The 16088-nt window shown below is 35.3% G+C and overlaps 2 protein-coding genes across 11 annotated transcripts in view; both read left to right on the forward strand.

Moving 5' to 3' along the window:
- LOC148167839 (phosphatase and actin regulator 2) overlaps window positions 1–5589 on the forward strand; it is an 83042-nt gene extending 77453 nt beyond the window's left edge. For 5 of the 9 annotated variants that reach the window (XM_088044843.1, XM_088044847.1, XM_088044851.1 and 2 more), the window contains 4 exons: window positions 16–289; window positions 369–401; window positions 4028–4395; window positions 4449–5589. In XM_088044843.1, the coding sequence (XP_087900969.1) occupies window positions 16–289; window positions 369–401; window positions 4028–4395; window positions 4449–4747 (974 nt within the window). In that variant the 3' untranslated portion in view covers window positions 4748–5589. The remainder of the gene's footprint in view (window positions 1–15; window positions 290–368; window positions 402–4027; window positions 4396–4448) is intronic. The other 4 variants (XM_088044848.1, XM_088044844.1, XM_088044849.1 and 1 more) reach the window with 4 other exon arrangements.
- A 6149-nt stretch (window positions 5590–11738) lies between these two features.
- Window positions 11739–14031, forward strand: LOC148167841 (tetraspanin-6-like). Of its 2 annotated transcripts, XM_088045679.1 has the most exons (6): window positions 11739–11822; window positions 11875–12008; window positions 12056–12244; window positions 12294–12464; window positions 13680–13868; window positions 13916–14031. In XM_088045679.1, the coding sequence occupies exons 2-6, from the start codon at window positions 11943–11945 to the stop codon at window positions 13976–13978; spliced, it is 678 nt and encodes a 225-aa protein (XP_087901805.1). In that variant the 5' UTR covers window positions 11739–11822; window positions 11875–11942; the 3' UTR covers window positions 13979–14031. The 2 variants fall into 2 exon arrangements, with proteins under 2 accessions (XP_087901805.1, XP_087901804.1); XM_088045678.1 differs by having other exon boundaries at window positions 11739–12008.
- The last annotated feature ends 2057 nt before the right edge of the window (window positions 14032–16088 follow it).

Consider the following 16088-nt stretch of genomic DNA (forward strand, 5'->3'; position numbering starts at 1 on the left):
AATTTTTTCTTGCAGAGAACGACGACGACGATGACGGCGAGATTGACTACGACAACCTCGACGACCCCTACAGGATCCGCATGTCCCAACCAGACCCCTCCATCGACACGAGTCGAATCGACGAGATCCCAGCCAAAGAACCAAAATTCAACGCGATGCCCCTCAAGTCGGCCCTGAAGAAAAAAAGCAGTGGCGGGAGCGGACCGGGAACGCCGCAAAACACACCAACGCAAGAAAACCGACCTCTGACGATGCGACAGGCGCAAAGCGATCACCACGCGAGCTTCAAGTAAGTTGCTGAACCCCACTAAGCCTCCATTAAGTGTCTTGCGGAAACTAATTTTCTATATTTTGCTTTGTTGGTCCAGAAGGCCGCCTATGAGGCCTCGGATAAGAATATGGTAATTATTAAATGTAGTGTGCACACTGTCATTCTTCTCTTGATCATCGTCATGTTTTATTCTTCTTGTAAAATTGTTTTATTTGATTTTGAATTTTACTACTGTGTCATATAGTTGATAAGACGACACAAGAATGGTGAGAAGTGGGTTTACAGATCGTGGGGTCGTTCTTTGACCTAAAATGCGCGGAAATTGGATTAGAAACCTAAACATGTATGAAGTTGGAACGTCAGACTAAAATTATCAAAACGCCACAGAAACGGACTAAAACGTCTTAAAAGAAGAAGTTTTCTTTCTGAGAAATTTTTAATGCGTTTTTTCTGAGGCGTTTGGGCAATTTTGACTTAGGATCTTTAGTGATCTTCAACAATTCTGCGGCTCAGTGCAAGAAAGGCCAATCTCAAACTTTTGAGATTTTTTGTTCTATAGCGGAAATAAACTGTCATTACAATGCTGTTTTATTGCTTTAAGGTCAAAACTAAAAATTTACATATTTTGAAAGTTACAAAACCACTAATTTTTATCAAGATTCAAAATTCTTAGAGAAATCCGCTTGTTTCGATGCTAAACGACGATTTCTCGCTGATTCTCGCTGTTTTCTGGCTTGAATCTGGAATGAAGAGCTCGAAATCTACAAATACACCAATTTTTATCAAGATTCAACGGCTGAATCGCGAGGAAAACGGGTGAAATCTGCACGAAATCGTCAAAATTCTTAGAGAAATCCGCTTATTATGATGCTAAACGACGATTTCTCGCTGATTCTCGCCGTTTTATGGCTTGAATTCGCAAAGAGAAGCTCGAAGTCTACAAAACCATCAATTTTTATCAAGATTCAACGGCTGAATTGCAAGAAAACAGCAGAAATCTGCACGAAATCATCAAAATTCTTAGAGAAATCCGCTTATTTCGATGCAAAACGACGATTTCTCGCTAATTTTGCCGTTTTCTGGCTTAAATTTGCAAAGAAAAGCTCGAAATCTTCAAAACCACTAATTTTTATCAAGATTCAACGGCTGAATTGCAAGAAAACAGCAGAAATCTGCACGAAATCAAATTTCTGAAAGAAATCCGCTTATTTCGATGCTAAACGACGATTTCTCGCTGATTCTCGCCGTTTTATGGCTTGAATTCGCAAAGAGAAGCTCGAAATCTACAAAACCATCAATTTTTATCAAGATTCAACGGCTGAATTGCAAGAAAACAGTGGAAATCTGCACGAAATCTTCAAAATTCTTAGAGAAATCCGCTTATTTCGATGCAAAACGACGATTTCTCGCTGATTCTCTCGCCGTTTTCTGGCTTGAATTCGCAAAGAGCTCGAAATCTACAAAACCATTAATTTTTATCAAGATTCAACGGCTGAATTGCAAGAAAACAGCAGAAATCTGCACGAAATCGTCAAAATTCTTAGAAAAATCCGCTTATTATGATGCTAAACGACGATTTCTCGCTGATTCTCGCTGTTTTCTGACTTGAATTCGCAAAGAAGAGCTCGAAATCTACAAAACCATCAATTTTTATCAAGATTCAACGGCTGAATTGCAAGAAAACAGTGGAAATCTGCAGGAAATCTTCAAAATTCTTAGAGAAATCCGCGTATTTCGATGCAAAACGACGATTTCTCGCTGATTCTCGCTGTTTTCTGACTTGAATTCGCAAAGAAGAGCTCGAAATCTACAAAACCATCAATTTTTATCAAGATTCAACGGCTGAATTGCAAGAAAACAGCAGAAATCTGCACGAAATCGTCAAAATTCTTAGAAAAATCCGCTTATTATGATGCTAAACGACGATTTCTCGCTGATTCTCGCTGTTTTCTGACTTGAATTCGCAAAGAAGAGCTCGAAATCTACAAAACCATCAATTTTTATCAAGATTCAACGGCTGAATTGCAAGAAAACAGTGGAAATCTGCAGGAAATCTTCAAAATTCTTAGAGAAATCCGCGTATTTCGATGCAAAACGACGATTTCTCGCTGATTCTCGCCGTTTTCTGGCTTGAATTCGCAAAGAAGAGCTCGAAATCTACAAAACCATCAATTTTTATCAAGATTCAACGGCTGAATTGCAAGAAAACAGTAGAAATCTGCAGGAAATCTTCAAAATTCTTATAGAAATCCGCTTATTTCGATGCAAAACGACGATTTCTCGCTGATTCTCGCCGTTTTATGGCTTGAATTCGCAAAGAGAAGCTCGAAATCTACAAAACCATCAATTTTTATCAAGATTCAACGGCTGAATTGCAAGAAAACAGCAGAAATCTGCACGAAATCGTCAAAATTCTTAGAGAAATCCGCTTACTTTGATGCAAAACGACGATTTCACGCTGATTCTCGCCGTTTTCTGGCTTGAATTCGCAAAGAAGAGCTCGAAATCTACAAAACCATCAATTTTTATCAAGATTCAACGGCTGAATTGCAAGAAAACAGCAGAAATCTGCAGGAAATCATCAAAATTCTTAGAGAAATCCGCTTATTTTGATGCTAAACTAAATAAAATAATTTCTCGCTGATTTTCGCAGTTTTCTGGCTTGGATTCACAAAGAAGAGCTCGAAATCTACAAAACCACCAATTTTTTGAGATTTTTTGAGGAGCCAATCTAATAATATGATATGATTTCTTTTAAGCAAGAAGGGGTTTTCTTATGCATGTTGCAGTGTTAATGCGCCTTACCGTTAAATGAATTGCCTGAAAACTAATTTAGTTTAATTAGGAGCATCAACAGAATATATCCCATAAATAATAAACAAAAAGATCTTTTTTAAATTTAAAAAAATGCTGTTTATTGCCTTCTTATTAAATGGCTTCAATTTCATACTGCAAGTCTGGGCAAAATAAATTATAAAGTATCTATTCATAAGGAAGAAACTTCTAAAATTCTAGATTCACAAAGATTACGTTGAAAAAAAACTTGCCTCAAATTATTACAATAAAAACTTTACATACACACCGATGCCACTAAATTCTAAAAAAGTGACTGATTTGAAGAGTGTTGCCGTTTCTTACCTCAGTAAGTCAACTCTATTATAAAAGGTGGTTTAATGTATCTTCCTCTGCATAAGATGCTTTAGATTTTTTTTAATATTTTATATAAAATTAAAATAGCCCCTAATATAAATTTTGTAGTCAAAATTGATTATATTAGAATTTAATAAGTTTTTTACTTTAAACAAAACGAAAAAGAAGTTCTAAAATTACCGTTTTTAGGTTGCACTATTCCATCAGATATGCAGTTTTGAAAGCGCCAATCTGACTATTTTAGCAAATATTTTTTAAACAAAAAGGGCCAATCTAATTATTTTTTTTATCTTTTAGAGTTCATTGGTTCAATATGTAGTTATAAATAAATGTGAATATAAAAGTAGAAAAGATATAATTTTTCCAACGTCAAATGCGCTGCTCAGCACTATTCGACGACAGTTATTGAATCCATAATTATTCTCTCAATACCATGTTTTTTGAGATTGGCCTTTCTTGCACTAAACCACAGAATTAATCGCCATAAAACCTAAGTACTTGTTGCTTCCCCGGTCTCTAAACTCCAACTCCACATCTTCAGTTGCACAAGACTGAACCGGCAAGCTTCCATCTAGAGTTTAACTAACGCTGCTATCTTCTTTACAGTTCGAAGCCCGTCAAGTTCGGCATAGGTTTGCCATGCACGTTAGAGAACAAAGAAAACGCGAGACCGTACGTAATCAAGGAGGACAGTAGTGACAGCGACTCTAATGACGGTCCTATCAATTACAGAGATGAAGACAGGGATTCGAACGATGATAACCAATTGGCGATAAAAATCGCCCGGAAAGAGAGCCTGTCATTGAAACTGTCTTTACGGCCGGACCGTCAAGAGTTGATCAATAGGAACATCTTGCAAATTCAGTCGGAAAATGAGCGACAAGAGGCGAAGGAGGCGATCGGCGCGAGGCTGATCAGGAGGTTGAGCATGAGGCCGACTCAGGAGGAGCTGGAGGAGAGGAACATTCTAAAAAGTGAGTTCCACATCGCATTTTTTCCAACGCGAAACTCAAATTTCTTGTTTCAGAACAAAGTCCAGCAGAGGAGAAGAAACAGAAAGAAGAAAAGAAGCGCTTCTTGCTGCGGAAGTTGAGCTTCCGTCCCACAGTGGAAGAGCTGAAAGAGAAGAAGATCATCCGGTTCAACGACTACATCGAGGTGACGCAAGCGCACGATTATGATCGACGGGCGGACAAACCTTGGACTCGACTCACTCCGAAAGACAAAGCCGCCATTAGGAAAGAACTGAACGAGTTTAAAAGTTCGGAAATGGCAGTGCATGAAGGCAGTCGACACCTGACAAGGTTTCATTTACAAAGGAAGTAGACTTTTGACTTACACCGCCTGTTGTAGGTTTCATAGGCCTTGACAATTCCGGAGTTGGTTAGAAAAAAAGCTAAATACTGTGATGGGCATAGCCGTAGAAATCAACTTTCCCATGTTCGCTTTCAGAGTCCTGACCTGATTCGGTCTACGCACCGTTGCGTAGACTCTGTGTAATTGTTTTGTACATAAGTGATTTTTAATACACAAAGTTTTTATTGATTATTATAAATAGTGAATGTAAATTTTGCGTTCGAGGCACTTGCAAGTTACTGTAAATATTTAGTGTAATTTAGTGCATTTTTTACGTTTAAGAGCATCACTGATGTGCTATGCACTTGGTGTCTTTGTTGAAATAGAATGTTTAATTTTAAAACGTAGTCGTAACTATTTTAAGTGTTTTGTTTGAAATCGAACAAAAATTGTAATTATTGACCGATCAAGTACCTTTTATTTATACTACATGCAATCAAATGTGCAGAAAACAACCGCGCGCTCATGTCAAACTAAGCAGGCCTTCAAGTTGGTAGCACTGAGAAACTATCATACAAGCCAAGCTTAGTTTTTTGTGATCGCCCGGTCAGAGATCTAAGCGTGGAGCGATGCTGGAAATTTATTTTGATTAGACGTGAACTTTGTAGCGAATTGAAGCTGTAAAATTAGAAGTCTTGTATATGAACCTTATGCAAAAATATTGTTGATCCATGCTTGTAAAATAGAATCCTTCGCTTCTAAAGGCAATATGCTCTATGTATACTATACTTTAACAAATTGTATTCATACTCAATCAATTTATACTGGTTTTAATAACAAGAAATGTCTTCCAAATAAACGAGACATTAAAATTTTGATTTTATTCTTCCCGAGGGGTGAAAGGGGTGAGTTTACAATACTTTTTCGAAGATGAGAAGATGAGTTTACTGAATCACAAAGGAGCAATTTTAGAAGATAGCAGGATTTGAAAATGATAAATTAGGTACCTGTTATGGATACTTGATGGCTCCACAACTAATTGTCAAGTTTATTAATAATCGCAAAATACATACAGGGTATACCCGAAAAAAGTGCAAAGATTTTAACCCGAATAGCTGACAGTAGAAAATGATTCTGCAAAAAAAATCGAAATTCGAATGGGGCAAAACCCTCTTAAAATAAATTGAGAGTCAATCTTTATTTTGATTGGTGACTTTTCCCAATTCGCTTTGTGGATCAAACTGAAATTTCAACTAAAAACGAAAAAATGAAAAAGTTACTTAAAGTAATTAAGAAAATTGATCAAGTGCCTTCCATTGGGCGATCCAATTCAGTTTCACCCGTAAAGAAATCAGTGTTTAAAACTCTGTGTTTATGTTTTGAAGAAACCACTTACAAAGAATAAAAACACATCTAACTCAAAATAATTCAATTTTTAGCAATTTGGCACTGTAAAAAACGCATTTCTCTACCTCAATTAATGTTAAACTGACTGAAACTGACTGATATCGATATTTACATAACAAGTACCAAAAGTGACCAATTTCGCACGAGTGTAAAAGTAGATGTACGAGGCGCCAGCCGAGTGTAGATATTACACGAGTGCAAGAAAGACACTTTCCGACGAGTTATGCACACTATTTTTCCTACGACCTTACATCATCAGGAAGAAACCAACAGGTCTGTGCGGATATATTCATATCACACTAGGGACTTTTACTTTCGGAAATGGATGTACGAAATCATCAACTTTCCGTGTCATTTAACCGTGTGGAAAATGCCACTTTCATATGAGGTCGTAGGAAAAAGATCTTTTTCTCCAAACGTCACAAAAAGTCACTATTTTTAGTGCTTTTTAGACAGTAAAGTAGGCAATTTAATATAAGTAATGAAAAGCGCTCGTTGACATGGGAACACTTTTGCGGCCTAGGCAGAAAAAGTACTTTTGGTGACTGCTACTATTTGAGACTTACATTTTGTATGGCACTTGCACGATCTACACTTTGAAACTCTTTGAAACCAATATTTTTCACAGTAAATGTCATCAATGACAACTACATGCATAGCCATCCATGTTTTTAGTTCAATTTGTGTTCACTCATTGTCGGTCGTAGAATTGAATTTAACGTTTGGAGAAAAAGTAGTATTTGTTATTTGGCCAAAAAGCGACTTTGCTGTCTCACAATTTAATTGCTCGACTAAAAGTACCACTTTTCTGTCGTATAACAAAATCTAATATTTTTGCCATTTGTTTATAAGCGTTTTTATTCCCAATCTTTAGATGACTTGAACTGATCATATTTTTGTAAGGTTACTATATAGAAAATTTGTCTTTTATAAAACAGAAATTTGAATCTAGTGACCTTATATTTTTCTCGAAAACGGTGACGTTTCTGAACGCGAAATTTGGCCATTATGTCAAACTGATATTAGGGTTAAAATCTTTGCACTTTATTCGGATACACCTGTATAATGATGAAAAACTTAAAGCTATACATACAGGTGTTCAAAAAATGGCGGACCAACTATTCACTACGTGAATCTTCAGATAATAACTAGTAGCTAAATTAAGTTTTTTCAATTATTGAGTGCTTCGTTGGAAATCTACAGCCACTTAAATGGGCGCTAATTATGGCACAAATTTTTCCTTATAATGAACTCAAGGTTTACAAAATTCAACTAGAGTTCATGTTTTGGGTGACATTTACATACTTACAGTCTTTAAATGCCTTAAATGTTGATGCAAAACGTTATTTTGCACTTTTAAAATTAAACTCAAACGCGCAAAATTAATCTGGTAACATTTCACTTCAAGAATTCAGTAATTAATTGTTGCTTAGTGCCTGACAATGACCATTTTTTTAGAAAAGTCAAACATTTTTTAGGTGTCACAAACTAGAGGAGTTTATTTCTCTAAAGATGTTAATTTTGCTGAATATACCGACACGTGAAGGAAACAGTCGAGAAGCAGTAAGGGGCAGTAGGGCTTGTGAATTTCCTAACTGGCAAATTCCCTCCAAGAATACTTTTCAACGAGTTTATCAACCGGTACGTGAGACGGGCCGATTGGAACCAAATTTATCAGGATCATGGAGGACCCAAAACTATTCGCACCACCAAGAAGAGAACAAATGGTTCTTGATCTACTTTGTGACTTTTACTGGTCAGGTGTTATCAAAATTAATTGCAAACCATAGTAACCAATTACATGATTAATTAATAATTGTAACTACCAAAGTGTTGCTCTGGTCTCAAAATTATACTCCTAATAATTACCGAAAGAATTGAACACTGTTGCCGTTTTTCGCAATATTTAAAGTTATTTTGCTCCTTTACAAAGCTTCAAATAAAAATTTTAAACAGCATTTTCAATTCACAGCGTCTTAGAGTTTGACGTTCTTATCAGTTGGTCCGCTATTTTTTGAACATCCTGTATACACCAAAAATAACTGCATTGAAAGTAAGAAAAACAAGTTTATTGCTGATGCTCCTGCCATTTGACATTTCTTGGACCAAAAAAATTAGCATCGCGTAACTCACTCTGGTGAACAAGCAATCATAAAGCCGCATTTTAAATTTGGCGCGTACAAAAAAATCTCTGCAGGAAAAAAGAGGCTTATGCGAAACTGCAAAAATGAATATTTTTTGCAATCCTGAGTATAATCCAAACTTTTAAAAAAATACCTAAGATCTCGGTACCACATATGTAATTAACATTTTAATAATATCTTCATCCTTTTGGCGGAAAATGGAACAAGACACGTCGGATTTCCCACTAGTTTCTTCATTTTGATTTTTGAAAAACGTAGTTTTTTGCGTTTATTTCACATATGATTAACACTAGAGTAAAACTGATTTGAAGCGCTCCGTTTTCTCTTCATGTACAAAAAAATAGTTATTTTATAGTTTCATAATTAATAGCGATTTTGGACCAGGACACTAGTGTTGGCGAACCCTGTATATAAGTACAAAAGAGTCGATATCATTTTGATTTATGGTAAGTGCAAGAAGAATGCAGCAGCGGTGGAAGTGTTGTACTGCTGTTGTTATCCAGGCTTCCAACGGACAAAATTTGTAATCGGTTAGAGAAAGAACTTCGTAAAAACTGGCAAACATAAAGGAAATAGAGAACAGATGACCACCAATTCCAAAATCGAAATTATAGTTATTGAAGCTGGCGATAATAAGAATCATATTATCTGACTTTTTCAAAGAAAGTCCAAAAAAGATTAGTTTATGGATCAAGTGACATATGAGAAACGTATTACTGGTTGCATCTTCCCTTTGTCAAGGTCGTAAAGTCACGTGAATCAGTCTGTTTTATAAATTTGGAAATCGTTATTTGTTTCACTAGGCTAAAAAATGGTCCTTTGGAAATGCCCGGAAGGCGAGGATTTCAATTTCCGAGCATTTCCAAAACATTTTCTAGTCGTGTCAAACACGAAATTTTGTGCGCCGACAATTATTAATTAGTATATTAAAACACCGAGTTTTATAATGGATGAGTGTCTTAATGGCCTTATGAACGAGGTTTTTATACTAGTTTTCCTAATTTGTTTTTGTAACAGAGCTATTTTCGCTATTTTCGCATTCGTTTTCAGTGCTAAAATATCCATTTCGATATGGAGTGGTAGAATAGCAACTTGGGAATGTTTAAAATACAAATTAGGAAATAGTATATTAAAACACCGAGTTTCATAAGGCAATTTTTTAGGCACGAATCCAAGTTTATAAAACGAGCGGCTAAATAGCCTTATAAACGAGTTTTTTTTAATTATTATTCCTAATTTGTTCTTGTAACAGAGTTATTTTCGCTATTTTCCAATTCGTTTTCAGTGCTAGAATATCCATTTCGATACAGAATGTTAGAATAGCTTTGTTTCCATAGCAACTTGGGAATGTTTAAGATACAAATTAGGAAAAGTTATTTATTTTGACTTTTGGTTTAAATTTGAAACGTCATTCCCTCATTTAGGGAAATTTCATCAGCTGGGAAATAGGTTGGTAGCACCCCATTCAAATCAAACAATTGCAGATTAATTTAAATTCAAATGTGTTTCAGCAAATTTTTGTGGTATATTTGCTTAATTAATCGACCTTAAATTACTTTTGAAGGTCATTGGCCTCCAAATCTGCACACAAATTGACATTTATGCAGCGATGCCAACTTGGAAAATAAAAGCAACTATTCGAAATGTCACGTTTGACTGCCTAGACATTCAAAAGGTGATTTTCTTGCCGCAAATGAGTATCACAAATCTCATGAAAAGTGACGGAGGCACAAAAAATATTTTTAGGCGACTGAAACTAAAAATGAGATTTTTAAGACCTTAAAAGCGGCCTAAATGTCATCAATGACATTTTTGGCCGATCTATGGTGGCGCCATCTATCCATAGTTTTGCATATTACATCAAGATACCGACATTACCCCCAATTTTAAAATAATTTGGGTAAAATCAAATTGACAAACTGCTGTAAAGTGCAACAAAGACGTGTTGAATTAGGGGAGAGGGGGGCATAGTGGGGTACTTAACAATCAATTAGCCACGCATGTTAAAATAATAGAAATTAACAAATTTTTTTTACTAAATATCATAGACTAATGTATTGCGGATGATTTTTGCTGTACTTTTTTTGATTACCATAAAAAACTTACGACATGTGAGCATTATTTTGAAAAATGGGATTTGCTCCGCTTTGCCCCGCACATAGGGGTAAAGTGGGGTATCCTATGGGGAAATCAAATTTTTGAATAACTACTTAGAAAAAGTAACATTTTAAAATTACTTAGGCATCAATGCATATTGCACATAAATGAGCAGGTTCATCATATTTAGCCACTACATTTGTATGACTAGATTTGAAAAAAACTTGCTCCCTAACTTCGCGAATTTTTTAACGAAAACACTGAATTTCACATTTTGTTTTATAAAACATATAGGTTTTCACATTTTGTTTTATAAAACACAGATGGTTAACTGTCAACTAACAACTAATCAAAACACGCTATTCGACTTTTTTCACGGCGTTTGATTTGAGCAGCAGGAGTGTTACCCCGCTATGCCCCGGTACCCCACTATGCCCCCCTCTCCCCTATTGAAAATGAATGGTTAGCAGTGCTGTCGCAACAATATCAAAAAGCACATCAAACCTAATTCTAAAGTGAAGCTTACATGCCGAAACTGCAAATGTAAATAAAGAAAATATGAACTTTTCTGTAGGATTCATAAACATTTGCAATTATTCAGTTGTTATAAATGATTAAATCAATAAATCATAAATAAAAATTAATTAACTTGCAAATTTAATGATGTCGCCTAAAAAATCTTGGGTGTATCACGGCCAAAAAGTACCATTTTGCCCTCGCTTTTTGGCCTTGGTACACAAATAACCATTGTTCGGAAAAAACACAGACTCAAAATTTTTTCAACCGATATATCTATTTTATTTTTCGAGCAAACTTAAGCTATTCGTTTTCATTTTACACAGATTGAGTCCTAACCTGTACATTTTGGTACGTCAACAAATAACAGAATTATAAGTGATCGCATTTTGCTTTACTCTAATGAATGATTCATAAAATTTAATAATAGTACTATGGTAATATTTGTCCAGTCATTTCGGCACAGCACCTTCCTGCAAGTGAAAACAAATGTAAGTATTTTAAATTTTGCATTTTCTTCCTTAAATTGGCATGCAGGATAAACAATAAAAAATCAATAATTTTGTTAGTTTTTTCAACAAACATGATTAGATAGCTTTTAGTTCATGTGCAAATCTAATCAAATTTCACACATTGATTCTAGTTTTTTTTCTTTTTGCTACCACATAAATTCTCTTGAACCTTGAAAAAAATTTCCAGTTACCAAGAATTTTCTGAATTATTACATCATGTTTGAACTTTTTCGGTTGAGAACCCCTCGAGTTAATCTAAACCAACAAATCTTATCAAATCAGAACCCCAATCTTATTTAGCCTAGCCAAACGCAACATTTTCCGTGTCGCCGCGACTCCTCCTTTCCATTCACCTTGAAAAGATGTTTAGGACAGATGCGTAAATTATCTTGTTTACATTTACCGTAAATATTTGGAGCCGACGAACAGGTAGCATGTCATTACATTACTCACATCAGTTGATAACACAGATTTTTCAAAGTGGTTTTATCTAATCTCATTAAGTGATTTTTGCGTTATTCAAAAAATGCCATTCTCTAAAAACCAACGATGAAATTTACACCAAACGAAAACATCTTAAGAGTCGCGTTGATCGCCTTCAGTGTCTTATTCGGGGTAAGTTCAAATTCCGGTTGTTTGCAAGGTGTCACTTTCATTTTTAGATCTTGAGCGTTTCGCTCATTGCTCTTGGAATTGTCTACATCGACGAGTTATGGTGGCCGAGGCGGTACATCGGGTTGGACTTTATTGAACTGCCGACTTTGCTGATCGTCTTGGGATGCGCGAGTCTTGCTATGTCCATCGCGGGCTGTTTTTGCGCGAAGACGTACAGCAGGACTCTTCTTCTTGTGGTAACAATTTTTCAGATAATGCGGAAAAAATGTGGTAAAATTTCATCAGTTTGCAGCGGTTTTGTTCACAATTCTTTGTCTGGAGCTGTCCATCTCCGTCATCGCCTTTATCAACTTTGACGAGCACGAGGGCGAGTCAAAAACTCACAGGAAAATGTTCGAGCAGTACAACAGCCCCAACGAAGACACGCGCTTGTTTTTCGAAAAACTCGAGGAACATGTGAGTTACCAGTGATGTATATTTACTCTACCAATGTACATACTGTATATAATTAATAGATGTTTATTATTTTTGTAAACGTTTCTTTATTTTGCACTTTTGGTTATTTTATGTCTTACCGTTTAATTATTGGCTCTTTATGGCTCGGATTTGCGGTACGTTAGAGGTACAATTACGCCCTAGGGCATTAAGGTGTCATAGCAACCTCACAACAAACAGCGACTGGCTACGAATCGACTTGCTTTATTTGCCCGCCATATTCAAATTGCATTTAATTTTAATTATCATCAAACAGTCACATTCAAAAGGTACCTGAATAAATAAACTGGTTGTTATGTTTTTTTTGTCTTTAATTCTCCGTTTTGCGGCTGTAACACATTCAGGCTTTGCAGTTCGCTGCGTTGCATAGCCATGCTCCACTGTGCGCGCGTTTTTTTTTGAGGTTATGTCAAATGGGTTATCCACTTTGTGACTTTTTCGTAATCTTTATCGTATAAATCTTTAGATTTTGTTGGCAATAAACTTTCAGTGGCTTTTGCAGCGTTTTCAACAATTTTAGATGGAATTTTACCACCCATCTTGATGCTTTCAATTGTTTTGTAAAGCGTTCTAAGATTAATTTCATTGACATGACACTAGATTATTTTAATAACAATAATAAAATTAATGCTAATAATATAGTTCCTAGTAATTAACGAATTAACTAATAATTAATAAATTACAAATCAACTGCAATAGTATTTTGTGGTTTCAATTAACGCAAATAAACAGTGTAGAAATCAGAAATTGTATATAAAGCCATTAGTAATTAAAATGATTAAATCTTTAAACTAACACAAAACGACATGTAAAGTATTTTTTATAAAGTCTTTATATAGATTCAAGAACAGAAATTGGTATTTGTGGAGAAATTATTTATTTTTGAAAAATCAAAATTTATTGGTAAGACATAAAACGTTGTATGTACCACGGGCATAACTTGATGTTTATGTATCTCGGGCAACTTACAAAGTCTCCGACCTCGAGCATAAACATCCACATTATGCCCTTAACACATAAATAACTATTACAGCACCGCAAGGATCTATTGTAAGACCGATTTTATTAGGGCGTGTGATCCAAAAAAATGGCCATGAGAAATTGGCATTTTTCAAAAACAAAATTCCCTAACTTTGGATCAAACGCCCAGATAACCATAATCATAGATAATTTTAGTACCACTGCTGTGGAGTGACTGGAGACGAAGTTAACTGTACAAATACAGATACAGATTCTATCGATTCGTCTGTAAGTCCAAGCGACGCGACTTTTTCTCAGGTCGGATGTGCTGCTGCTGTAGATGAGCAATTGCAGCTAATTGCCACCGAGATTGGGTACTTTAATATTGTGTTGGCTGTACTGCAGGTTTGGTCATTGACAGTTTAGGGATTTTCACGATATTTTTGTTGCAGATGATTGAAATTGGCTACGTTTTCTTGATTCGACGGTCTCTTCTAGGATATTGCAGTGCTTAGTAGAACAGATTTCAGATTGACTTATTTATAAAGTATACTGCATTTTGATCTCATTCAGTAGTTTTTGTGTTTTTTATGCTAAACCCATGTCACGTGTTTTATGAGTTGGTGATAATGAAAACAACAAACTCACCACGCTAAGGTTGGTAATGCTAAGTCCCTGCCTTTTCTTTCACTTGTTTTGCGTGATGCCTACGAACTCGAAATTAGTGTTGCCAGGTCTAGGGATTTTTTCCGAATTTAGAGATTTCCCCCAAATCTAGGGATTTTTGGATGAATCTAGTAGGGAAATCTATAAAAATTTAGCTTTTTGACTTGAATTACGAAGGCATGATTTATAAAAAAAACTGTTTTACAGAATGTTTTTTAATTCTGAAAATATTTGGATTTGCTTCCGTAACTTTAGGTTTTACTGAAAATACTGTTTTCACAAGGCAATTTTATACGTCAGCAGAATTTGAAAGGAATAAATTAGATACACCTGGCAGTTTTGTTCAATAGATGGCTCCCTAGGCAATTGTCAAGTTTTTTATTATTAGGGTTTTTATTTTTAAATATTAGGGTGTTTTTGAAATGCTTGTAGGTACTTACAAAAGGGGTGTGGCATTTCCTTGTCACAAGTTGAGCCTATTAAGAGAAAAAGTTTTATTTTATTATCAAAAATACAATTTATTCCCAAACACCAAATTTCGTCAAAAAGTGCTTACGCGGGTTTCGATAGCAATGCTACTATCATCAGAGCTCCAAATTACTATAGTAAAAGTCTCTTTCTGTTTTCTGTTTTCGAGATAAAATTACACAAAAATTTCAATAAATTAGCTTGTGCGCCACTGATTTAAAAGTTAACAAAATAGAGTTGTTGGTTGCTTAGGAAACAAGTCATTCCAGGTGGGTTTTTGGCCAGTGGTGTAGAAAGTTCGTGGAATGGGGTAAATTTCACTTTGTCAGTTTTTTAATTAAAAATTGGTTTTTCATACTTTATACTCTTTCTGGAACGCAGAACTGTTTTGTACATGGATTTCAATAAAAAACACTCTGTATTTAAAGTCCAGCTCATAGCTGGATTTAACTTTATTTAAATTCTGTAAATTTTTAAAAATTCTTGGGTAAATCAGGCTTTCAATTCTTTAGGGAGAAAATTAGGGGAAAATTGAAGGTGCCGATTTTTGAGGTTAACACGTTGTCATAGTAGATTATATTAATCAATAATTATTTAAAAATTTGTTGCAAAAGAAAGATTTCAACAGAGATTTAACAAGTTTTGTTAATTAGCTTCTACGCATGCCACTGTTGTGTCAAGGTCAAATGCTTTCGCTGTCAACTGTTACGGATAAAAATCACTAGGGGCTGCTGCCAACTTAACTTTTTAATGAGTGGACCGATAGTAATGAGCTCTGGTATAAATACCTGTTAATCCGCACTGAGAATATAAAAACTTTTTTTTTTCTGAAGCTCCCACCATTTGGTGACAATTTGAGAAATATGATAGTTTTTATTTGACGTTCAGCAGGCATTCTAGGAGTTTAATTCAATCACACAGCTGCATTTTAAATTTGGCGCTTACAAAAATTCTCTGCAGGAAAAATAGTCTGCTAAGCGAAGATTTTCGTGAAAGATCTACAAAATGATGCTTGCTTGAAATCAGTACTAGTCTAAAGTCCAACTGATTGCTATCAGTCCACTCTCTTGTGTGAATTTTTTAAAATGCTTAGGTGTAAATCCGGTTTTCAATTCTTTAGGGAGAAAATTAGGGAAAAATTGAATAACGATTTTTGAGGTTACATTGTCAAAGTTGGGTGTATCATCATCTTACATCAGTTAAGAATTAATCAAAGGCTAGTTTCAAACGATAGATTAACGAAATAAGGATTTAACAAGTTTTGGCAAACTTGCGCAGGACGATTAGCTTCTACGCATGTCACAATTGCTTCAAGGTCAGGCGCTTTTTCGGCCAACTGGTACTGATAAAAATTACTAGGGGCTGCTGCCAACTTTACTTTTTAACTAGTAGACCAATAGTAATGAATGAGCTCTAGTACAAAATGTTTCTAGCATCAAGGGTGGCTGTGGAATTCCTGCCGTGCACTATTTTGCCGCTTTGATTTTATAG

The sequence above is a fragment of the Gnatocerus cornutus genome, chromosome 9, assembly GCF_029298725.1.
Source record: "Gnatocerus cornutus isolate USDA-ARS CGAHR chromosome 9, icGnaCorn1.1, whole genome shotgun sequence".
NCBI classification, from domain to species: domain Eukaryota; kingdom Metazoa; phylum Arthropoda; class Insecta; order Coleoptera; family Tenebrionidae; genus Gnatocerus; species Gnatocerus cornutus.

Coding starts and splice junctions, on each gene's coding strand:
- LOC148167841 (XM_088045678.1), top strand. CDS start 11,943: ATGAAATTTACACCAAACGAAAACATCTTAAGAGTCGCGTTGATCGCC. Junction 12,009..12,055: donor CCTTCAGTGTCTTATTCGGG/GTAAGTTCAAAT, acceptor TTTCATTTTTAG/ATCTTGAGCGTTTCGCTCAT. Junction 12,465..13,679: donor TCGAAAAACTCGAGGAACAT/GTGAGTTACCAG, acceptor AGATAATTTTAG/TACCACTGCTGTGGAGTGAC.